This window comes from Micropterus salmoides, unplaced genomic scaffold (genome assembly GCF_014851395.1).
Source record: "Micropterus salmoides isolate LMB-PRFRI ecotype aquatic unplaced genomic scaffold, ASM1485139v1 Ms_hic_scaffold_21, whole genome shotgun sequence".
Taxonomy (NCBI): domain Eukaryota; kingdom Metazoa; phylum Chordata; class Actinopteri; order Centrarchiformes; family Centrarchidae; genus Micropterus; species Micropterus salmoides.
Window position 1 is genome coordinate 22,833,319 of NW_024041262.1, and position 25,301 is coordinate 22,858,619.

Below are 25,301 nucleotides of genomic sequence, written 5' to 3' on the forward strand. Positions count from 1 at the left end.
TAATAATCGTCCTAAATGTTGCGTAAAAGAGCAGAATAATAAAGCCTAAATTGAATTATGCCTGTTTTTGAAAGTTGTATTTATTTTTCTCTGCAGGCCTGTAAGTTTCTGTCTCTCATCTATTTTGTTTTATAATATTTTAGTTAATAAATTAAACCAAGTGTTTGGCAGAGGCCTTGCTCAATAAAATATTGAATTAAAATCTCTTTCGATTCAAATCAGTCGATAAGTTGAGTTTTTTTTAAGCGTTAAATGCTTAATTAGACATTTTAAGGATACATACATTTCTTTTACATAAAACAATAATAATATTTCTGCACACTTCTAAAATGATTGTCCAACGTGTAGGCCTACATTTCCCACGGAACGTTTTTTGTGTCTCTTTGCGAGCAAGACAAAGGAACCGGATGCAGAGATGCTGTAAAACTTTATGGCCTCTTTAACTCACTGAAAGGTTTCAAGATGAAACCACACTCAGGAGCGAACTTAACTCTCCAACATTATTTAATAGCTCTGCAGCAAAATAAACGATAAGAACAAAGTTATAAAGATATATATAGCCTATATATATTTCTAAAAAGGAAAAAAATATAGCTGGAATTGTTTTTCTTGCACAGAATCAGAAAATTGAATGAAAAAAATCTTCAATAAATGATGATGAAACTAAATCACAGTTAAAAAATAACATTTTATTGACCATCAGTGCAAAATATATATTTTCAAAACCTGACTGCACAAATAAATTTAATAGAGAAAAAGAGAGTGGAGGCCTTTATTTTTTAAATCCCTCAGTGTATCTTCAACTAGGGTTTTAACTTCACTAACAATACGTGAATATTCATAAATTTGCATTACATTTGGTTTCATTGAGCCATTGTAAGCTCATAATAACACCCAATAATCTGTGAGTTTCTTAGATTCTGATCAGAGGAAGCGTGCAGATTTGGATCACAGATGCTGTACGGTGTTAAATCAGGCTCGTCTGCTTTTATTTTGGCACTGTAGGTGAGGTTTTTGTGAGAGAATTCATCCCTCAGAACAAAATATTACACATATCTGAGCACACACAGTGGGTAGAAAAGGTTAAAAAGCCATAATGTTGTTTCTGCAGCGCTGGAGGTTACATAGTGGCAAGCAGTGTAAACTGCAGGGGTCCAGATATAAAATCTATCTACAAACATGAGATATTTCTCAAAGGCACAGTGTGTTTCTGCATTTGCACAGTTTAAAGCCTCTCCAGTTTTCCTCAGGTCCTACAGTCGTTTGAATCCTGTTGCAGCTTAAATCTGGACTCCCAGCTCCTGCTTGGAGGCTCCTCACTGCCCTTTACCGTGCTGGGGGGCTCTGCGGGAGGTGTTGCGGACCATGTGAAAGAAGCCAGGCCTCCTGACCAGGGGGGCACGAGTGGAGATGACAAGCAGGCTTTGCAGGACTGCGGGGTCGTTGGACATGTAGGCGCAGCGCAGACCTCCTTTGGGGACTTGGTTTATGGTCGGGATGCCGGGACGGGACCGGGTGTCGGTGCAGCTCCTGCCGTCCTGCCTGATGACTGATCTGACATCTGGGGAAAATATAACTGGATTAAAAAAAGTTTAATGGTGTTTCCTGTTGTTCTTAATTATGTTTTGAATAATGTGGCTCTTCAGAAACTTGCTTTGGGATTTTAAACAAAATTCACTCTACTTATATAAAACAGAGCAATAATAATAAACATTTTGTATAGATATATTAGAGCACAAACTAATTATTAAAGTTGAATTATGTTGTTATATATTTGTGTTATGGATATGATTGATAAAGTAGGGAAGTATGTTCATATTTTCCAAGTCAAGTGCTATTTTGAGGCAATTTTGGTGACAAAAAATATTTTTCATCACAAGTCAGTTTTATTTTCTTACAGCTACATTTATTTTTATAATACAGCAGAACACAAGTAGGCAACCAGTAGCTAAATCCTGATTGTTGAGAAACAAAAGCCTGAAGCTTGTAATGAACCACAGAAAAATATAACATGCAGAGTTCTAAAGACAATAGCTTTCCTGTCTTTTGCAGACGTGTGTTTACCTGGCCAGTGTATCCGCTGGGCGCTGATGGTCCTGCGTATCTGTCCGGCTCTGTTGTGGCTCTCTTGCTCAGACTGCAGACAGGTGGACTCGTTCAGGCTCCTCTGGTCCAACGAGGGCCTGAGCAGGCGCTGCTGAGTCATGTGGGAGTGGATGTGCTGCAACACAGCAGGGATATTATGTTTCATGATGGTTTCATTAGCACTGACAATGACCCACATTTCCAACTGTTAATACATTTTCATTCTTCACGGATAATTATGATCTGGCTGCTGTTTATGTGCTCAGAGTGCTGCTGCAGTTCTGTGGCAGCCCGTCAAACTATACCGTCACTATAGTTAAAATGTAAAAATAACATTTAAAATTAACATTAAATCGCAATACTATTGATTTCTGGGTTTAAACCGACAATTTTTCAGAGCAATAACTAATTAAACTACAGCTTGCTTGCAGTTTGGCCTCTTGGAGAACCTAAAGTTTTATCTGAAAATATTTATCTTACATATAATCCTCTGCAAAACTTGAATAATACTAGGTGTTACGAGTAGAGCTGCAACAATTAGTCGATCAACAGACTTTTTTTGATCATCAATTGTTTAAGTAATTTTTCAAGCAAAAAACTCTTTTTTTGGAATGTTAGTTGCACAAAACAAGCACAATTGTTAATACAGATAAGTCGATTAATCAAGAAAATAATTGGCAGATTAATCGATAACACAAAATAATCGTTACTTGCAGCCCCAGTTAAAAGTGTGAAACTGGAAACAAACTGGAAACTGTGAGGAGGCCAATTAAAATCACCACAACAGGATGTTTCAGTAATCTGAATTGATTATTATTAATTAAATTCCTAATTCCTTAAAATAAACTAGATTTGGTTAGAAGTATTGGATTATTTTGACTGGATGCGTGTTGTCCTGTGTCTCCGCTGACGTACCTGCCGTGACATCTGATTGCAGGACTGCTGCTTTGTCTTTTGGGAATACTGTGTCAAACAGTCCCACTGAAATAAAAGAGAAACAGTGCAGTGGCTGGAGGCTAAAGCAAGCAAAATTATAATCAATTAACAAACAACAAAAAAGTGACAATTTGAGACCAAACGTGGTTTTACTGCAAGTTATTGGTGTCAGTCTTACCTTCGTCTGCTGTTGTCTCTGATGAGCCAGCTTACTCTGCTGGTGGTGGGTGCAGGCGTCCTTGGCGTCCTGCAGGACTCCCCCTCCTTCTGTCCGGCCCTGCAGCAGTTGGTGGATTTGGTCCACAACCCCCAGGTCCTGCAATAGCTTCTTCCTCTGGAGCAGCGCATTGACCCGCTCCTGCTCCTCCATGTCTTCCTCCTTGTCTTCCTCCTTCTCCTCTCGGACGTCTGCAGCTTCAGGATACAGCGACGCTCCGGACAGAGGTAGCTGCAGAGAAACAGAGAGAAAGATTTCATTTGTTTTTATTGCCTTACTGTATATGTAGCCAGCAGTATGCATTTATAATATATTAGCAATTACTGTCACTGAACAACCTCGATAACACTGTTTGTGTTTTTCCGTCTTGACAATAAAGTATATTTGAATTTGAAATGAGAGACATCCAATAAAAATTATCTGCAGGAATATTATTCTAGCTAATTTAAACTGGGCCAGAGTACATTTACTCAAAGGGGGTCAGCCAGAATATGAACCATTCATCACAGAGACAGAAGCTGTTTGACTCCCTCTTGTGGATTCATGTGGACACTGCATCTTTAATGACACTATAAGACAGCCTCACCGGCTGAGGGTCACAGTTTGAGTCAGGGGCTTGTGTTTGTGCTCGTCGGGGTTTGACTCTCTCCCCAGCGGTCTCCCCCTGCAAGTCTTTCCGCCGGCCTCCTTTCAGATCTCTCTCCTTCTGTTCCTGTTTCAGATGCAGCTCCTGCAGTTGTTGCCTAAACACACACACACACACACACACACACACACACACACACACACACTTTAACATCTCTCTCTCTCTCTGATATTAAGCCAGTTAATAATAATGCAACAACTTTTACTGTTTTATTTACTTATTTAATGAAATGTATCAAATTAATTGTTCTTATGTAATTTATATGTAGCTTTGGTAATATTGTTGTTATACATTCATGCCAATAAATTTGAATTTAATGCTACTAATTAAATCCCTTGTCTTGTTATTACTTAAAATTATTGTTTAAAGGTGCAACGTGTAAGATTTGGCCAGAATTGTTAGTTTGAAACATTTTCAACAGAAGTAGCAGTTCGGTTGAAATATCTGCTGATGAAACATTTATCCATTTTTTCTTTTAGTGTGAATTTACAAAGAAATTTTGGTCTGATTTAAATTGTTAAATTTTCCATCCTCCCCATGGTCACTTTTGACTTTTCTGTAAAGAATGCATTAAGAATAAATCTATAATTTATGTGGTTAATTTTTTATTTTACTAAAGACTAAAGATTCTTCTTCCCTCTTTTTTTAGTGGAATTTAAGTAACTTCTCAAATCCCTTTCCTGGATAAACAATAAGAAAAGCAACAGGTTTACAAAAGTGTATTTGATGCGCTTCCATGACACCATTTCAGTTATTTTATCCTTTATTTATTCTTATTGTACAATGAATTACACCTTTTGTATCCCGCATTTATACACATGTCGAGTGTCGAATTCACTACGTTACAAGCCCGCTTAGCTTTTTAGGTTTAATAAAGAAACTACATAAACGCACAAATAATCACAAAGGAAATATTCTCACACCTGCTTTCCTTTTTTCAAACTGAAAAAAACAACTGTGAACCTTCTGAATTCAAGTTTCTCTCAAAATAAAACTCATAAAAACCATCTTGGTTAGTCTTTCCAGTGTTCCAACAATCACCAACTCTTGTTTGGTGGAAATAAACCCTTAATTCACAGTGTTAGAAGTGAAGATATTCTGCCTCTACATGCTGTCGCTGCCTCTCTGATGCCCTTCATTTAGTGTTATCCAACTCAAACGCACATATTTTTGGGAGTTAAAATACAAAACAATCTCTCACGCACGGATTACAGATCTGTCTTGAAGAGTGGTGAAAAAGGCAGGAATGGTTGGACGAATTGCAAAGTTTTTATCAAAAGACATTCTTAATATCTCACAGACTACAGTCACATTAATTATTGCTGAGCAGTGTGGTGCAGCGCAGCTCAGAGAGATATGAGTATAAACAAGGCAGCAAGAAGGTGTGGGTTTGAAAAAGGAGGATGGCTGACAGTATCAGAGCAGGTGAGACAACACAATGTTGCACTGATTTAAAAAATTTGTTTAAAAGCCAGATAGCATTAAGGACAAACTGTTATGAGAATGTGATGGACATAAAGTTAACACGAGAAGAAGAGATACAAACCAAGATGGGAAGACAGACTTTCATTTTCAGAACTGTTAAATATAGAATTAATTAAAATAACTCACTCAAGTACAGTAAGACTGTTATTGAGTATTATATGGTCAATATTTGTGAAGACAAGGTATATTAGAATTTATGTGCCTATGTATGTATTTTATACGTGTGTATATGATGTGTGTGTCAACAATTATGTGTTGAATTATTTATAATTTACTGTATGCTTAATTAAATGTTTTAATGGGGACTCTTGGAAGATTAGCCAACGAGCTAAAAGAGATCAAAATAAATCAACCATTATAAAAAGCAGCATGGTTGTCTGTTAAATTACTGTCTTCCCTTTTTTTTATGATTACTTGATTTGTGATTGAGTCTATTAAATGGCAAAAAGAGCCGTAGGTGAACAGTCCAAAAAAAACCATTCCATTTATAATGATACAAAACAGAAAATAAAAACAGAGTGAACAAGCAAATCCTCACATTTGGGAATCTGTGAACCAGTAAATGTTTGGCATTTTTACCTGAGAAAAGACTTAGTACCGATTAATAGATTATAAACAATTTTGTCGATTAATGAAAAAGAAAAAAAAACCCTGAACCTGATGGAGTGCTGAGTGTGAATAAAATATTTTTACAGGCTGTAGTGTGCCGTCACTACCACAAACACTTCTACTTGTTGTTAATTAATGTTGATGCACAAATCCACTAATCATTTCAGCTTTAATAACATCACTAGTGTCACGAATTACAACCTCATGAAGCTTCAGTCTGGCTGCAAGTTACATTTATTTTGAGCCCTTTGTCCCCTTAAGTGGCTTTTCTGCAATGAACCACCCCTTCTGTGTTGGACCACCTCACGTAGGCCACGCAGAAAAAGATCCGTGTGCATCACTAACAGCTCCTGCTCTTTGCTGAATTGTAACGAGTATGTTGAAAGCGTGCTGCAGGTACCTGGCACACTCCTCCCTGGCCTTGGACGCTGCGGTCTCCTGGAAGAGCGAGCTGCTGTGTTTAAAGTACTTGTCGTATTTCTCTCCTCCCTCTCTGGGGTAGATCCTCTTGAAGCCTCCCAGGTGTCTGGCCTCGTACCTCTCCATCTGCTCCACCGTGGCTGCCTGGCACTGACGCAGCTCCTCCGTCCTGGTGGTGAAACACACACACACACACACACACGTGCACACACACTGTAACAGTCACCTGAAGATGTCTATAGGAGGAGTTCAGAAAAGGGGTGTATGACCTTAGAAAAAAATTCACACGCCATTTGCCTCTGATAGAACTCTACCTTGCCTCTTTAGTGCTGTTTTGCTGCAGCCTGTCCTTCACCCTGCGTCTCTCCTCTTTGGTGATCTTGCGGCGGTCGCAGGCACCCAAGTTGATGAGAACCAGCGTGTCGTACAGCAGCGCGTCCTTCACCTCGCGGTCCAGCTGCGAGTCGGTGGTAAAGCTTGGAGAGTGATTCACCTGGACACACAAACAAATATGATAATATATGATACAGACGTCTAAGAAGACACATTTTAACCCCATATACCTCATTACAAGAGCATGCTGAGCCAGATTCTGTTAAAAAAAAACACAGACATTTACTTTATATAATAGTGAAAAGCGTTAAGTTTCAAAAGAGGTCAAATATTCCAGGCTGAATTTTAAAGAAATGTGTATAAAATAATGCAAAAGAAATGTAGAATATTTCTATTTTATGGAATGATGCAGTTATACAAAAACAGAGTTTTGGGGCCAAATATTTCACACATCATATAGGTTCAATGTAGAGCTACAACAAGCTGATACAGAATAGAAATGATGGGTTTTTCAACCTTAAAGCTGCTTAAAGTGGGAAAAAAAGAGCTGAAAACATATTTGTGTGGCATTGGCACTTGTCTTGTGTAATTTCTGGTTAATTGTACTTAAGACTTAAGAACTTGAAGTTGACAACAATAAATCTGCATATTTATGACTGATACACAGTATATGGTCTTTCACCTCCAGCACCCAGGGTCTGAGCCGGTGATCTAGGAGCACATCGAAGCCCAGGATCTCGAAGCAGGCGCTGCCGCTGGTGTGGTTGGGAAAGCAGGTGTGGTAATTATGCTTGAGGATGGGGTGAGCGGAGATCAGAGTCTTTATGATCACGTCCTCAATGTCGTTCCACATCTTGTCTGTGTTGCAACTCCTGGACTCCAGGAGCTTGTTCAGGGTGGACAGCTTTCTGGAGGACACAAAAAAATACATGCAATATATTTGCAGTATTTTAAGAGTATTAGTAATATAAAAAAACAAGCATTGTCTGTGTATTTACCGTTTGCTGCCGGTGTCCTCGTCACGGACAAAGTTCTCACTGTTCTTGTTGATGGAGTAGTTGGTGAGATGCATGCACACATCATCCTAACATGAGAAAGATGTAATTTAAGAATTTCATTAGTTTTGGGCTTCTGTAATGTGTGTATTTTCTGTTTTTATATGTTTTACATGGTAAAAACTAAATATCTTTGGGTTTTGGACTGACAAAAAAACACATTTTAAAAAGTTACCACATGTTCAGGGGACTTGATGGGCACGTTTCCCAATTTGCTGACAGTCTACAGGCTAAACCATGTGTCAATTAGTTGACAAAAAACAAAATCAATATTGAAAATAATTATCTGTTGCAGCCCTAGTTCTTCTAAAGGTTGTGTCTGCCTACTTCATTGTGTTTTATTTTTATCCAACCAGGACTACAGTCAGGCATTTTATAGCATGTCTTATTGTTATTCATTTCTAATTATTTCTTTGTTTGTGAAACACTTTGTAATCACAAGGAGACAGATTATTTTCTATATTACAGATGACACAACATAATCAAATATGTACTTTTTATTGTAACGTACAGGATAATGACAATTACAAAGACTCATATCTGACCTTTAAAGGACAGTGCTGATGACTTTCTGTGTTTTTTTATTGTCAATTTTTAACAAAAATGGAGCTTTGTGGCACGGAGGGATAAGATACATCAGGCTCTGGATACACAGGTTTTATTGACAATAAGAATATACAATATACAATATCACCAGACATTTGCTTTTTCTTACCACATTGCCGTGTGTTGGCTCGTTGTACTTGGTGGTGCAGAAGCGAGCCAGCCCCTCCTTGAACATGAATATGCTGAAGGGGTCACATGACGTCACCAGCACGTAGATACGCAAGTCAAACTTGTATCCGTCCACTATGAACGGCTGGGGAGGGAATGAAAAACGTTAAGCGTTAACTTCAACCTGTGTGTGCTTCTGTGCAGTTGCAGTATGTGTCGTTCAGTAGACCCTCACCCTGGAGATGTAAACCTGGCAGATCATGTGTTCTCCAGGTTGAATGTCTTTACTTGATCTGGTGATGAAGATGCCTTTGCCTTGGCAACCGCTGTCTGGCTTACAGATGTATGTCTTGCTTTTTTTGGCCCTGGTGTAAGCTTGGAAGTCACTGTAACTGCAAAGTACATTAAGACAAGGAGTTAGTACATAAAGACACATTAAGAAAAACAAAATAAAAGAGCAAAATCACAGAGAGAAGTGCAAACTGACTCTGCAGGAAGGCACCACGTTCTGGGGAAGATATTGTAGTCTTTGGGGAAAAGCTTGAGCATACGGTTCATGTTTCTTGCCAGTAAATCTTTGCGGCAGATCTCACTCATCCCTGGGAAATGATTTATTTTCTGCAAAGACACAAGAGACACTCTGTTGCATTTACAGGGGGAGTATTGTGTGTACATTTGAGTTTACGTGCTAGCTTGTACGCAGTCTAAGTGAGATATGACAAAATAAACCGATCCACCTTATTCATTCAGAGAAGAATCACAGGTGCTGAATAGTTCCTGCACTGAATTACCCAATTAGATTACAAATTGATTGTGTGAGCTGAAAAACTCTTATGAGCCCTGAAAAAAACGACGCAATCTCAATGGAAATCTACATTTTTTATTATTTCCATGGTCGGCATATCGAGCAGAAGAATTTCAGTTACATGTAAGGACATTATAAATTAAAATAGCAGAATGACTAGTCCGCCCCGATTCATTTTCAGCTTAATTTATGTAATTTAATTCAGTTTAATTAGTATTTTTATGATGATGGCAGTAATGTGGGTGCTGGTGTGAACAAATGCAGTCCGATACCTGGTAACGCTTCATGTCCTTAACACGGTCTAGAGACACAGAGCAGTCGGTCCAAAAAAGTGTCCAGTCTTCACCCTCCATCGCCTCTCTGAGGCCGTATCTACGAGCAGCACGCCGCACTGAAACGAACAAACAGCAAGGGGTATTTTCACTGTGGTGAGTGTGTGTGTTTCTTATTAAAGATAAGATTCAGTTGATGTTTGTGAAGGACTATTCTAGGAGCTCTGGATTAGCCTTAAATCAGTTAACAATGGTATGAATTGAAAACACACTACATGACCAAAAGTATGTGGACATCAAACCCACATGTTTGTTTTACATCTCATTCCAAAACCATGAGCATTAATCTGGTCCTATACCAGACTCCACTCTTCTGGGTTTAGTGTTTCCACCAGATGCTAAAACTTAGCAGCAGGGATTTGTTCACATTCAGCCACGAGAGCATCAGTGAGGTCCAACACTGATGTTGGGCGATCCACTTCATCCCAAAGGTGTTGGATGAGGGTTGAGGTCAGGGCTCTGTGCAGGCCAGTCAAGTTCTTCTGCACAAATCTGGTAAAACCATTTCTTTATGAACCTGTCTGTGTGCACGGGGGCATCGCCATGTTGAAACAGGAAAGGGATGAACACAAACTTTTGCCACAAAGCTGTATGCTGTAGCATTAAAATGGGTTCTAGCCCAAACCATTAACTACAGTAGTGTGAACAGAGGTGTCCACATACCTTTGGCCATGTAGAATATCTAGTGCTTCCTGTTTTCCCATACAGTCTCCGGTTTACTAATAACAGACATTTGTGATTTAGTCGTCTCTGGCTCAAACCTACCGCTTTCATATTTGCAGCTGGTGAGGTTGATCCACAGTCATCTGAAAGAGAAGAGAGACAGAAAGAGGGACAGACATCTGCTTTGCTGCAAGGTCCTACAAATGCCTTATTATACCCGTCTTCTTTTCCCAAACGATGAGGGCAAGTGTGAATAAACAAAAAATGTAAGAGCCTCCAGGACAAGTTATAAAACCGTAACTGTCCGGATGCTCAGAGGTAATATACCTGCAATAGGAAATAACTGTAGAAGTACAAATGGAGGCGATCCAAGAGCAAAGTACCTCTTCTTGCCTTTTCTCCTCTTCTTGTTGATGGGCGGCGGAGTGCGGGTACAGTCAGTTTGGCTTTCGTAGCCCTCTCCCTGCTGCTCAAATGTATACCCATCATCATTTCTCCCTGGGCTGTCCACAGGTAGACCCATCCTGGATGTGCACAGACAAAAACAAAGGGCTCATTTGACTACAAGCAATTGCAAAAGGCTTATGTGATCGTGTAGAGAAAGAAACAAATTATGCCATTAAAGTTTTGACACTCATTTACTCATTGAAATGGTGTGTTTTTAATTGGATAGCCTCACAATGAAATTCAATCACACAGAACAAAGTACATGCTGTAAGTGCACGCATGGAGTCATGTTTCCATTTCCATTTCTCTCATCAGGTGAGTGCCCTGGCTGTCAGCACATTGTCACACACTGGCATTCAAGAGTTATCGTGGCAGGACGGATACAAATAGTTGGTAATAGTGCAAGAATATCGAGGGGGAATTCACTCTTACACCAACCAGAACTTAATTTTTTAATTTCTTTTCATAACATTGATACAAAAGGAACACCAGAGGTTTTGTCAGTGAGGTAAATAATATACAACTTAAAATATCTCAGCCTTCTCATTTTTATATGATGGTGTTAGTTGTGTCCTTGTGATGGGCTGCATAAGTCCACATTTTTCATGAAACTCTGTTAAATACTCAGAATGTCAGTTAGTCTTTCAACATCATATATCTCGAGCCACAGTGTTACAGTAGGGGGGGCAGCTTTGCTTGTTGGTCACCTCTAATTAAACGGTTTCAAGTGCAATAGGAGCAAAAACTGCTTTGTTCCCCGTGCAATAACTCTGCTAAATTGTCTCAGGTAACCTCACATTTAAAAGATTGTTTCATGTTTTTATGGTGTTTTTACTTACTGGTCATGTTTTTGTATTTTATTTTTCATACTTGTATTGTTTATCTGATCCTTGTATGTTTTCATCATGTGCCCTGACAGCAAGTCAAGTTTCCCACTAGCGATAATAATAAATTAACTGAACTAAAAGCATTTATAAAACCTCTTTTAAAAAGGTTTTACCTGGTGATGAAGATGGAATATTAAGGGCTAACCAATTCATCCTGAAGTGGATGTGAATGTTTGTACCACATTTCATGACAAACCATCAAATAGTTGCTCACTTTAAATCAGAAATGTGGTGACCTGATGGTGGCACTAGATAAAAAGTCAGGGGATCACCAAAAGTCATTAGGCTTCATTCTCCGGGGACCATGAATGTCTGTGAGAAATTTAATGACAACAATAGTTGTTGAGATATTTCAGTCTGGACCAAGTTGTGAATATTGCCATCCATAAAGCCCAGCTGCTATCATGAATAAAAATCTAAAGTTTATAGAAATAAACTCAGACGAGTTTAGTTCCACTTATGTGTTCTTCTTCTGTTTATGTCCGTCTGCGCTCTGACCCGAGCACAGCGGCCGGCTATCGTCACAGCAGCGTCTCAGCTGTTTGCCTCCGCCTCCTATCTGGTGTCTTGTAGGGTGAAGGTGCGGTCAAGTTCATTCCTGGTAATGATCGTGACAGCTACTGCGGCGTTAGTGGCAGTAAGGAGGGACATCCCAGGTACATTGTGGGAGGTTACGGTGCTAGGTAACAGTATTCTGATCCAATGATCTGGATAATCCTGGCCTTGAATTGTAAGCTTTACCCTGGGCCTCGGCTACAGTTACAGCCCAGCAAAGGATTTCTCCGAGGTTCTCCCTCAGCGTGCAACAACAACAACCGGTGTATGAATAACACCTTTGTATTATCTGTCCTCAACAAACAATGACTAGATTCAGTATGAATGACTTTGATAACAGCTAAAATGTCACTACATAACATTCAACATTCATGCTACACCTTGACACGCCAGACGAGAAACGGTAACACTAAAACATGTTTGTTTAGAAGGGATACACGTGCAATTTCGTCTAGATCTTGTTGCTACAGAGTGTATTAAACCTCCTGCTTAATGTAATGTAGACAAAAACATAAAGACAGACCTTTAAATTCTATATAAATAACATATGCAAGTTGTCTAATTAGAATTTCAACTTAATGGCACACATTATTCTTTCACATGTAAATTAAGGCTGCAACTAATAATTATATTTATTATCAAATTATGTTTATATTAAATTATCAATAGTCTACAAATGTGCAATTACAAAAGTGTTCATTAGAAGTTACCAAAGCCCTAAGTCATGTCTCAAAACTGCTAATTATGTCTGACACCAGTCCAAAAAACCCACAGGTATTTAATTTGCAGTGATATGGAATCGAAAGGCAGCAATTATTTGCACATTTGAGAAGCAGTGGTCCAGAAATGCTCTCTATTTTTTGATAAATCACTTTTAATTTACTATCAGAATCCCCATCAGCCAGTTTTCTGTTGATGGACTAATCGATTATTCAACCAGTTCTTTCAGCAAGGCACTCAGCTGCCAGTTTATTAGGTACATCGGGATAAAACAAATGCAACAACTAAGCAAAAGATCTGACCTTCATAAAGCAAAAAACGAATTGATGGTGATTAACCTGTTTGGTAACTTTGGTGGATGCACTTTCTGGTGCTGTTGCATTGATTGTAATATTTAGTCTGCCCTCGTTGATATAAGTGGGGCAAACAAAATACTAGAAACACCTCTGCAGGGCTTTTGTATTAGACTCCGTATGTTTTAGCAATTTGTACCTCATGAGTCGGCAACTGAGTAACCAACTGTCGAGTTTCATCGTCTTCATCTGAGAAATGTCTCTTACTCACCTACACTGTTAAGCCTACATCTGTGACAATGGCGTTGGAAGATGGTGCTCGTCTGCCTCCACACGTCTTTGATACAGAAATCTTTGTCTCAAGAGCCTTTTAAGACGCTGTCACACTCCTCAGTAGACAAACCCCGACGAGCAACATCTCAACCTCAACTGCCTCTGGAGTTAAAAAAAAGAAAGTAGATTTGTATCATCATCACAAGGATGGCTCTCAGATCAGATTGACTTACACACTCAAGCAACAGGCCCAGTCGTGGATCTGGTGACCAATTAGAAACTGTGGGGACAAAAACCTGATCCCTCTTGACATGATGGAGAGAAAATGAGCATGAGACCTCAGCAGGGAGCCAGTTGAGAGGGATAATCCCTGATAATTGTTCACTGAAATAGAAGATGTGTTTTTCAACGGCTCGAGTTGTTAAATTTAAATCTGTGCTGAAAAGTGGCGTGGCAGTGTGGGGTGTAAGTGAACAGGATGGACATCTATCTCCTTGGCCAAGATGAAATGGAGTAACTTCAGTTAGACGACATGACAGACGGAGCACAGGCAGAAGGGGAAATGCTGGTCAAACAGGAGGGAGACAAACCAATAGGTATCAGTCAGATTAAAAAAAAAAGTGGAAGGATAACATGAAATGATCAATCTCTGCAATCTAGTGCAAAAATTATACCTTGATTAATCAATCACTTAACATTAATTAATTAATTATTAGTTGACATCCTACACCTTTCCCCACTCGCTTCTCCAACTTCTGTCTGTCTTCTGATGCTTTAAAGATCACCTGCTAAGCTTACAACACTGACATCAGTTGTTGAAGCGATGACTGCGGGTATTTAAACTGAGTGCAAACCTGGCAAGGCAATGGCAATTAAGTTTTCTCTGTAAATAAGTACAGCTTTGTGAATTATAAATGCAAATTGTTAACTCTTGGTCACTGGTGCTCTACAAGATCAGCAATTACCTTTTTTCTTTTAAATTACGTTTTGTGTACTGTTTTCTAATTTGTTGAGCCTATCGTAACACAGGTGGAGGCCACATTAATAACTCTCATTACATGACAAAGTCTAGACCTATAATCTTGTCGAGAAACCAGGACAATATCCATCATCAGCACCATCAAATCCTGGTACTATTAGCTGTGGCTGTGATGATAATGTCTTAACTCTTCCTGAATGTCGACTACAAAGACAAATATTGAGCAAAGAGTATTGTAAAGAAACGTGGTTCTTATTCAGATGCTGTATGGAAACTGATTTCCCCTAAGAGGCATCTTCCCTGATAAAATAAACCCTTTTAGATGCAACTTCCAACCACTGCCATCACCGGTTTTTGTTTAGTTGATTTGTTTGCAAAAGACAATGCACACCAATCAACACAGACTTATGAAAAAAAATATCAGTGTTTATGGGCCGGGGTAAGCTTTAGAGCTAATTTACACCCGTAGTCACAACATCCTAAAGAAGAGTCTTGAATAATACGCAACCGCAGGGACAAAACGTGGCTACAATAATGTTGGTTTACACAGCTGCAGCACTGAAATATGTGACCCCTGAGATAATTTGACACTGGATACAAACAATCGTAAAAATACTGACAGGTATAGTGAAAGTGTTGAACAGACAGTAATCATTTATACGCACCACATGTTTCTGCTATTATAACTATCAAAACATGTCACCATATCTCTAGTAGTTAGGGTCACATTTACAAAATTTCATAGCCAATAAAAATACAGATGTGACCATGGTGAAATAATTTGCAGTAGCAATACAGCTGGTAACAGTATACAGTGCAACACCAATACCATGTGACCAGCGTATTTACTACTCCCCATTGATTCATCCAAGAAAATTTAATTTTGGTTTCTCATAAACAGAGGTATAAAGAATCTAAGTACATTTACTCAGTTTTGATGTACTTCCAGAACTGAGTTTTTCCATTTTATACTACTTCATACTTCTACTCCACTACTTTTCAGAGAGAAAAATATACTTCTACTTTACTACCTTTCACAGAGAAAAATACTTCTACTTTACTACCTTTCACAGAGAAATATACTTCTACTTTACTACCTTTCACAGAGAAATATACTTCTACTTTACTACCTTTCACAGAGAAATATACTTCTACTTTACTACCTTTCACAGAGAAATATATACTTCTGCTTTACTACCTTTCACAGAGTAATATATACTTCTACTTTACTACCTTTCACAGAGAAATATATACTTCTACTTTACTACCTTTCACAGAGTAATATATACTTCTACTTTACTACCTTTCACAGAGTAATATATACTTCTACTTTACTACCTTTCACAGAGAAAAATATACTTCTACTTTACTACCTTTCACAGAGAAATATATACTTCTACTTTACTACCTTTCACAGAGAAAAATATACTTCTACTTTACTACCTTTCACAGAGAAATATACTTCTACTTTACTACCTTTCACAGAGAAATATATACTTCTACTTTACTACCTTTCACAGAGAAATATACTTCTACTTTACTACCTTTCACAGAGAAATATATACTTCTACTTTACTACCTTTCACAGAGAAATATATACTTCTACTTTACTACCTTTCACAGAGAAATATATATTTCTACTTTACCTTTCACAGAGAAAATATACTTCTACTTTACTACCTTTCACAGAGAAATATATACTTCTACTTTACTACCTTTCACAGAGAAAAATATACTTCTACTTTACTACCTTTCACAGAGAAATATACTTCTACTTTACTACCTTTCACAGAGAAAAATATACTTCTACTTTACTACCTTTCACAGAGAAATATACTTCTACTTTACTACCTTTCACAGAGAAATATATACTTCTACTTTACTACCTTTCACAGAGAAATATACTTCTACTTTACTACCTTTCACAGAGAAATATACTTCTACTTTACTACCTTTCACAGAGAAAAATATACTTCTACTTTACTACCTTTCACAGAGAAAAATATACTTCTACTTTACTACCTTTCACAGAGAAATATACTTCTACTTTACTACCTTTCACAGAGAAATATACTTCTACTTTACTACCTTTCACAGAGTAATATATACTTCTACTTTACTACCTTTCACAGAGTAATATATACTTCTACTTTACTACCTTTCACAGAGAAATATATACTTCTACTTTACCTTTCACAGAGAAAAATATACTTCTACTTTACTACCTTTCACAGAGAAATATATACTTCTACTTTACTACCTTTCACAGAGTAATATATACTTCTACTTTACTACCTTTCACAGAGAAATATACTTCTACTTTACTACCTTTCACAGAGAAAAATATACTTCTACTTTACTACCTTTCACAGAGAAATATACTTCTACTTTACTACCTTTCACAGAGAAATATACTTCTACTTTACTACCTTTCACAGAGAAATATACTTCTACTTTACTACCTTTCACAGAGAAATATACTTCTACTTTACTACCTTTCACAGAGAAATATACTTCTACTTTACTACCTTTCACAGAGAAAAATATACTTCTACTTTACTACCTTTCACAGAGAAATATACTTCTACTTTACTACCTTTCACAGAGTAATATATAATTCTACTTTACTACCTTTCACAGAGAAATATACTTCTACTTTACTACCTTTCACAGAGAAATATACTTCTACTTTACTACCTTTCACAGAGAAATATACTTCTACTTTACTACCTTTCACAGAGAAATATATACTTCTACTTTACTACCTTTCACAGAGAAATATATACTTCTACTTTACTACCTTTCACAGAAAAAAATTGTACTTTTCACTTCAGTTCACTCAATAAACAGCTATAGTTACTAGTTACTTTTCAGGTTAATATTTTATAGATAGGCTATAGAAAACATGTGATCAGTTTATTAAATACAATGCATTGTTAAAAAATAAACTAACCAACTGTGAGGAAATTAGTCACAATTAGCTCCACCTTCACAAACAACAGTAGTAAAATGCTTCAATGCATCAGAATGAATAATCCAACAATATGATACATAATAATATAACACTCACAGGTGGCCACGTTTCTGTATGAGTACTTTTAATACAGTTCATTTACCTCACAATACTATTGTACTGTTACTTAAGTAACCTAGGCCAATGTTTCTGCATGGGTACTTTTAATACTTTTTAAGTACATTTAACTGACAATACTTCTGTACTGTTACTTAAGTAACCTAGACCAGTGTTTCCGCATGGGTACTTTTAATAATTTAATATACCCTATAATACTTCTCTACTTGTACTTAAGTAACCTAGGCCTATGTTTCTGCATGGGTACATTTAATAATTTAATATACCCTATAATACTTCTCTACTTGTACTTAAGTAACCTAGGCCTATGTTTCTGCATGGGTACATTTAATACTTTAATATACCCTATAATACTTCTCTACTTGTACTTAAGTAACCTAGGCCTATGTTTCTGCATGGGTACATTTAATACTTTAATTCACCCTATAATACGTTTGTACTTTTACTTGAGTAACCTATGTTTCTGCATGAGTACAATTAATAGCCTACTTTAAGCACTTTTACGTTAACCTATGTTTTTGAATGCAGGACTTTTACTTGTAGGCCAAATGGGATTTTTTCCCCTATTGTAGTATTGCTACTTTTACTTATGTAAAGGCTCTGAATACTTCTTTCACTTAATACTTCTTTAAGTTAAATATAACTTCCATACATTTACCATGAGACTCCTAATACTGAAATAACGTAGTTTAGCTTATAACTTCATGTTTTCTCGTCGTGGTGACCACACAGGAGTAAAAGTTCTGCGAAAAACGTCTCTGAATTTTATTTCCACCGATCAGCGCACAATGCTCTTAAATAAGCGACACAATTTGAGCGTTTCAGTTTGTCATTAATTAAGCTTTTACACGAAATAAAGACAAACCGCGCAGCTAATGGCTAAGTATAGGCTAGGCAGTTTCCATGGTAGCGGAATGCTCTAACGAGAGTGATTTCACAATAAACTTTGAAACTGCTAAAAACAAAAGGCGTAAACCTGACATTACCGTCAGAATAAAGTGCGTCCTTCCTCCTTGTTCCCGGACAGAAGCCCCCTTTTTGTAATGTTGTAGCTGGGTCGCGTTGTGATCTTGGCTTGACGAACGGTGGAGACGTAAACCCATGAATGTAAACATGAATGAATTCCAGTCACACGCGCACATCCCTGGCGGTGCCTTTTAGATGCAACGTCCCCCTTTTTCCGCCGTTAGCCAATAACAAACAAGGGGTGTGAGAATGCTCGTGTCTGATTGGTTGAGCTGGCTCACCGATGAGAAAAGATCCAACAACAGGATGGATGAGCCACAGGTGCACCTTGCAGTTCTCCAGACAAACGTGTGTGTAGGTGATGTAATAACAGGTAATTATTATAGAAAATTAAATTAAAATTTTAAAAATTCAAAACACCTGGCCTGAAAAAATCTAAATAATTAATTTTCTTTTTTGGAGCATTCAGAGAAATAAATTCAATCATACTACAAAACAAATGTTCTGTAGTTGTTAGACCTATATGAACAGTCATACCTTGGCATGATCATACAATGGCCTACTTGATTTATTTCTTTCTATGACCTCTCTGACCTCTATGGTCTGATCATTTTAAGCATCTGGACACACCTTATCACAGCAGGTGTTCTGCACATGGAAACCTGCTGCAGTGTGACATCATTAACTGCAGCATGGCCTCAGATGATGTATTTTGTGAGGATGTGAATGATTCACTTTAAAACTCTTTAAAAAAAAGCCGACTGATTCTTTGAATCAGATTTTCTTGCAGTGTCAAAACACTGTATATGATTAAAAATACATGAATGGCTTACCAAAATGCAACTTGCAACTTTGACATTGTCATTTTACCTCCCATCACAGTACAAACCTGAGATGTCTTCATTTTTTTAATTCAACTTTTCTTTTTTGTATTATATCAACCTGTCTCTATATGAACAATACTGTACAGTAGCCAAGTCTGTTGGCAAGGAACCAGATGCACATCCAATTTTTCTTTTTAAATATCATTTATTAAAATTGTGCTACTAATTTATGTGGGCCTATCAAAAAAGAGAAAGGAGGGCAGCCCACTTGGATTTGTTTTTTGGTAGTATCTAATAATATCTTAAAGTCTAAGGGGGTTTAAACTGACCAACATTTAGCCTAAGTGTGTTGGGGACGATCATAACACACACATATTTATATATACACACACACACACACACACACAAAGAGTAGGTTCAACAAACTGGATCAGTACCACGACTTTGGCTCCCTCCTGTGTTTTTATCTCACACTGCAAAACAGAGGAGGGCTTGAGTTAAAAATGGCCTACGTTTCCCACAATGCAGCCCACTTGTCCACCCACAATGATGCCTTCAAAGACAATCGGAAACAAAGCCGCAAAGAGCTTATCACACATCACAAGTCATGTTTAGTTCGCTGTAATTGTTTTTGCAGACTTAATGTATACTTTTTGTCACTTTGCAGCATCAAATTTATTCTAACAAGTGTTCATAATGCCTGTGTGAAGTGGATTAATAAAACAAAGTTCATTTACGTCTTGTACTCAACTACAATTATGAGGTAGTACTTGTAGGCTACTTTACTTAAGTAATTCCATTTCATGCTATTTTCTAATTTACTACATACGTACTTAAGTACTTGTACAAAGGTTGCCTGTTAGCATCAAAATATAGGCTACTAAAATTAAAAATAGTCATCATGTAGAATGGCTGGATAATGATGCTTTAATGTGTAAATCACCTTAAGAAGCCTATCTGTTTCTGTTTTAGTTTAGTTTTTTTGAATTTAATTCAAATATCAATTTTAACGTACTTTAAATGTACCTAAAATGTACACAAATTGTGTGGAAAATATAAAAACACACGAAATACACATTAAAAAACGTGTTTTTATAACAATGTATATAATTAGACTAAAGAAACTACAAGGCCTGGTCCTGGTTTATTTGGAAAATTAAAAAAACAATTTCTACTGTAATATTTGAATCCCTTTATGAAACACACAATATATCAAACAAAATTGCATCTACTTAAGCTATTTGTCTAAAAAAGTACCAATTAACGTAACGTTTTAAATTTGTTATGTGGCATTTACGGGCCCGGCAGTACAAATGTCCGAGCAGCGCCTGAACGCAGCACAGAGACTGGCTGTTGGGAGCTGACGGTTGATCTCGATGTTGTGACGCGTGAGAGCAAACGTGAGTTTAATGTTTTTATCCGGTCAATTCATCAACATTTTAGGTTTGTTAAAGAAGTTTGTAGTTAAAACAACATTGTGTGTCAAAGTAATCGATTTATATAATCTTTCGGGTGCGGTCTTTTTGCTAGCTCACTTTCGGTTTCTTTATTTTATGTGTTGTTTTCTACAGCTAACTGCCCTTTAAAAGTTTTTATAACCGGTTAAAAATTATCTCCTGTAGGGTGTGAGTCGTTTTAATATAGAATATCAGCCTTTTAAGCTCCGGGAAAATCTTTTAGAGGTAATTATTAATGCGTAGTCAGTTTGGGAAAAAGTGAAACCAAGATTGTAGGTGCGCAAAAACAACAACAGGAACCATAAAAACCACCGCTGTTGTTATAACACCATCTTGTGGCGCCTGCTGTCGTCAGTCGGACAGACTCATGACATGTTTTCTCATCTGTCATTTACTGTAGCTCAGCATGGAGAGCTCCACACAGGCACCAGCCACTGACTCCTCAGCACGCACCTTCTCCCAGGTGGTGTTCAACGACATCCCCCACTCATACCCACCTTCAACCTCAGTCACCTGCTGCTACACCCTCACTGCCGCCTTCCAGCCCAACCCCAGGGACTGGGTGGGCATCTTTAAGGTGAGGAAACAACAACAACAACAACAACAAATGTGCTGTTTTTTAATTTCAATATCTCTCTGAGTTTTGTCAATTTTCTTTGTGCAGGTGGGGTGGAGCACAACAAAGGATTATCATACATTTGTGTGGGTGGATCCCAGCCTGGATGTGTCAGGGCAGCAGTATGTGACAAGACAGGCTGTTTTTAAGGGTAAGAAACAGTTTTCACTTTGACCTCAAGATGATAAAGTGCGGTCATGTTTGTTATGTACACTTCCCATCTGATGTGTGGGAAGCCTCTTAAATCTGTTTTTATGAGCTGCTATGACACAGGTCTGATCCTCTGGCTCTGCATTGTTGACATACACACTCAGTGCCTTCATATCTGGTGCAGTGAAATCCTCTTTTCCAGGGGGTTTTAAAGTTGGGACCGTGGGTGTCTCTTCAGACAAAGCTTGGAAAAGGGTGCCCTCTCACACCCCATTAGTTTAGTTGCTTAGCCTCCCACTTTCTAAACCTCTGCTCTATGCAAACTAGAGTCAAATGTTTATTTATCAGCATTTCTAGATGAAACAAAGATATTCTGTTTCTGTAGCAAGTATCAATAACCACTCGCTTTTTCTTTGCGCCTTCTGCCACATCTACAGCTCATTTGTGTTTTTAAAGACCTATTTATCAGACTTTTCACAACTTTTGAGACATTTAGGTGTAAATAATTCGATTTAGCTGTTTACATGGCTCTGTGTTAGGCATGCTTTCAAACTGTCACGGCTTACAGGGACACAAATGGAAAGGAGCCATCTTTAACATTATTACTTACACCTGTGCTTTTACTGCTATGACAAATAAGCTATTAAAAAAAAATATATTGCCGTGCTTCTATATCTTAATTAATGTATCTTTAACTTTTTCAACTGTGAGATCTGGGGGGAAAGTAAAGGAAGACAAAATAAATGACACCTTGAGAAAACAGACACATTGCCACCCAGGTAATTAGCTAAAGATGCCTCTGAGACATCGCATTAGTCTAAAGATTAAAAAGAGAGTACCAATATTACCCATCGTCTCTGTTTATGTATCTTATGAACTGTTGTGATGCTTGTTCATAATCTTTGCTGGAAGGTCATTTATAAATAAATAAAAATACCAGCAGTAACTGAGACAGCTGCTGGTGACTCCTTCATATGAAGCAATGTGTACTTGTGATCATTACAGATTAGGTCCTTAGTGTGGACTTTGACTGTGAGCAGTTCAGTTTCCTTCTCAGATTGCTTCATTTGAAAGGTTTTTAAAAGCCTGAAAAGAAAAAATGTCTATTATTTCACAAGACCAACATACTTTTATGTAAACGTTTATTATTATTATTTTGTAATCCTTTTATTTATCTGGGGACCCCTCAGATTTGCTTTGGGAGTCCCAACCCCCCCAATTGTGAAGCCTCCACATAAAGTATCCGAATTTCAAAAACACTTAAAAATCCTCTCGCAAAAGTAGTTTTACACATACAAGAAATTTGCTATGGTGTCCCGGTGCTTAACAATAAACATAAGAGGTAGAAAATATAAGAAAAAGATAAGGCAAGTACGGCATGTCAAGAATCAAAAATATAAAATTCACAATAAAATATGAAAAGAATAATAAATAATTATGTTTTAGAGATGGCTTTAAGGTTCAGCCAAAAAGGAACAAATCTAAGGTGTTAAAATAATAGTAGTATTAATCAATTAATCAATCAGCAACACTTCTGATAATCTGTTCATCTTTTCAGTTTTTTATTATTCAAAAAATGCAAAATTACTCTCCCTCATATCATAAACTGAATTATATTTTTGGTTGGACAAACAAAACAAGCAGTTAGAAGAAATTGTGATGGGCACTCTTCTCTATTTTCTGATTTTAAGGTGTTGCTCTTTTCTCGTCCCATCAGATTACTACCTTCCTAAGGATGAGATCGAGTTCTACCAGTTCTGCTATGTGGACAGAGTCGGCCAAGTGCGAGGAGCCAGCACTCCCTTCTGTTTCAGAAACCCGGTGGAGCAGAGCATGGAGAGCAGCCCGGACGACGACCTCCTGGTTATCACAACACAGGTATCAAATGCAAATGACTCTATTTTAAACAGTTCAACACGGTGAAAATATTCTGTGTACAACAAATGACCGTTGTGGTAATACTCAACATGATTAGATCAGGTAGTATTTTTAAGCCTGCAGTCTGGTTATTGACTGATGATTAGACCTTTGTGCAGAATATGAAAACAGATGTGAGGCTGAAGCCACAAGTAAATAAAACTTTATATTTACTTTATGTGTTTTTTTGGAACCCAGGAACAGGTCGAGCAGAGCGTACGTGAGAAAACTGAACTGCAGAAAGAGTTGGATCAGATAAAGGAGGAAAATGAAACTTTAAAAAGAGCTCTGCAGACCGAACAGCAAGAAGCCGCCAGCTTAAAGGTCTGCTCATCTAATATATTGCTACAACTGAGAGATAATGAACACGTTTGCTCATTGCCCAATTGAGCAAATAGTTAAATAGGAATTGAACTTTGATTTTGACACAGTGTGATTTATTTCTACAGGGGCAGAATGAAGAGAACAAAAAAGAAATGAGTCAACTGGTCAAAGAAATGGATCAAATCAAGGAACAAAATGAAAACTTACAAAGCAACTTACAGCAGCAGCGGAAAGAAACGGACCGCTTAAAGGTTTGTTTTCAGTCCGTGTGTGAAAGCTAAACTCTACTACAGTATCAGTGTGGAAACCTAACTTTGATGTTGCTACTAGGAGGAGGCGTTGGCCCAAATGACAAAGCAGATGGAGATACAGCAACATAATGCGACGGAGCAGAAAAAAAGGAGTCAAAGCTTGACTTTAGATGAAGCATCAAGAAAAACTGAGGTAAGATAATTTTATCTGTGGGTTAAAGGCTCTGACAAAGTATTTATCCTTCGTTGTAACATTTTTATTTTTTTTTTACTGGACATACGCTCAGGAGAAATACGACCGAGCTGTGATGAAGATCAACCAGCTCAAAGAGGAGCGTGAGGAGCTGACGAGAAGGTTTGATGCTCAAAGTGGGGAGATTAACTTGTGAGTCAAGTCCACACTTTTCCGTCAGATTTTTTTGATTAAACTTTTAGAACTCGTTGCATAATGTTTTCTGGCCGCTAACAGCTGTTTCTGTGTGTTTTAGGCTAAATTCCAAACTCAGAGAACAAGAAAGGGAACTGTTCAAAATGAACGACAGCATCCAGCTCCTGCAGGTAAATCTACTTTGCCGTGTGGCGCTTTAACAAATACAGCTGACATTGTTTAATATTTTTCTTCCTGTCCCTCACATGAAAAGACCAAAACTCTTTCTGACTTCCCTAGCCTGTCTTTGACACTCATACGTAAGCCCATTGGTTCCCACTGAAGATGCAATGCTGGTCGGAAATTTCCACGTCGAAATATCCGACCTCTGACCTCAAAGCATACCAGGTGCATGGTGGTGCATGATGCCGAAAGTGAACGAAAAACATGGCTGACTGTGACAAACTCTTTGTCAAGTGTGCACACAGTTGCACCCTCAGCAGCAGCCCCAGTGTTAATTAAAAGGATGTCCCCTTTTTTTTTGTTTTATACGTTAGCTACATCAGTTTTAATCCTCAAAAGTCAGTAAATGTTGTAGATTATGTTTTTTAAATGTTTCGGCATTTTTAACATTTTACTGAATAACTTGTGTAGACTTTCACGAGATTCTTTACTGTAATGAGCTACCTAATAACATCAGTTTACATGCAGAACAGGTTTTACTATATGATTAGTATGAAATATTTTAATTTAAATACATGGAAATATACTTTATGTTGCCTTTTAGTTTATGGTTTACTATTTACAATGTGTGCTTCAATAGGGGCTGCCATTGTTGTGTGATGCCATTCGGCTGCTACTTGTGATGTCGGGGTACATATGGA

General features: G+C 37.7%; 2 protein-coding genes and 1 long non-coding RNA gene across 4 annotated transcripts in view; 2 read left to right on the top strand and 1 right to left on the bottom strand.

The window, feature by feature from the left end:
- Nucleotides 1-1,359, top strand: part of LOC119915598 — a 30,078-nt gene extending 28,719 nt beyond the window's left edge. Inside the window, exon 5 of the long non-coding RNA XR_005446972.1 lies at nt 1,280-1,359. This is a non-coding gene — a long non-coding RNA (uncharacterized LOC119915598). The remainder of the gene's footprint in view (nt 1-1,279) is intronic.
- ttll6 (tubulin tyrosine ligase-like family, member 6) lies at nt 966-18,663 on the bottom strand. Of its 2 annotated transcripts, XM_038735185.1 has the most exons (17): nt 18,532-18,663; nt 13,474-13,637; nt 10,684-10,824; nt 10,403-10,440; nt 9,578-9,696; nt 8,988-9,118; nt 8,736-8,892; nt 8,502-8,645; nt 7,730-7,815; nt 7,414-7,639; nt 6,713-6,891; nt 6,379-6,567; nt 3,825-3,981; nt 3,200-3,469; nt 3,001-3,066; nt 2,065-2,221; nt 966-1,561 (listed from the first exon to the last, which is right to left on the bottom strand). In XM_038735185.1, exons 3-17 carry the CDS (start codon nt 10,821-10,823, stop codon nt 1,317-1,319), a joined length of 2,304 nt encoding a protein of 767 aa, XP_038591113.1. In that variant the 5' UTR covers nt 10,824; nt 13,474-13,637; nt 18,532-18,663; the 3' UTR covers nt 966-1,316. The 2 variants fall into 2 exon arrangements, with proteins under 2 accessions (XP_038591113.1, XP_038591114.1); XM_038735186.1 differs by lacking the exons at nt 13,474-13,637; nt 18,532-18,663 and having other exon boundaries at nt 10,403-10,443; nt 10,684-10,766.
- Nucleotides 18,664-20,637: 1,974 nt separating this feature from the next.
- On the top strand, nt 20,638-24,608 carry LOC119916020 (calcium-binding and coiled-coil domain-containing protein 2-like; the record flags this gene model as incomplete). Its single annotated transcript, XM_038735856.1, is given in 9 exon segments — nt 20,638-20,735; nt 21,193-21,369; nt 21,457-21,559; nt 23,276-23,436; nt 23,674-23,799; nt 23,925-24,050; nt 24,130-24,243; nt 24,338-24,435; nt 24,539-24,608. Coding segments are annotated over 8 exon segments (969 nt in total), but the record flags the coding sequence as incomplete, so codon positions are not given.
- Nucleotides 24,609-25,301: the final 693 nt, after the last annotated feature.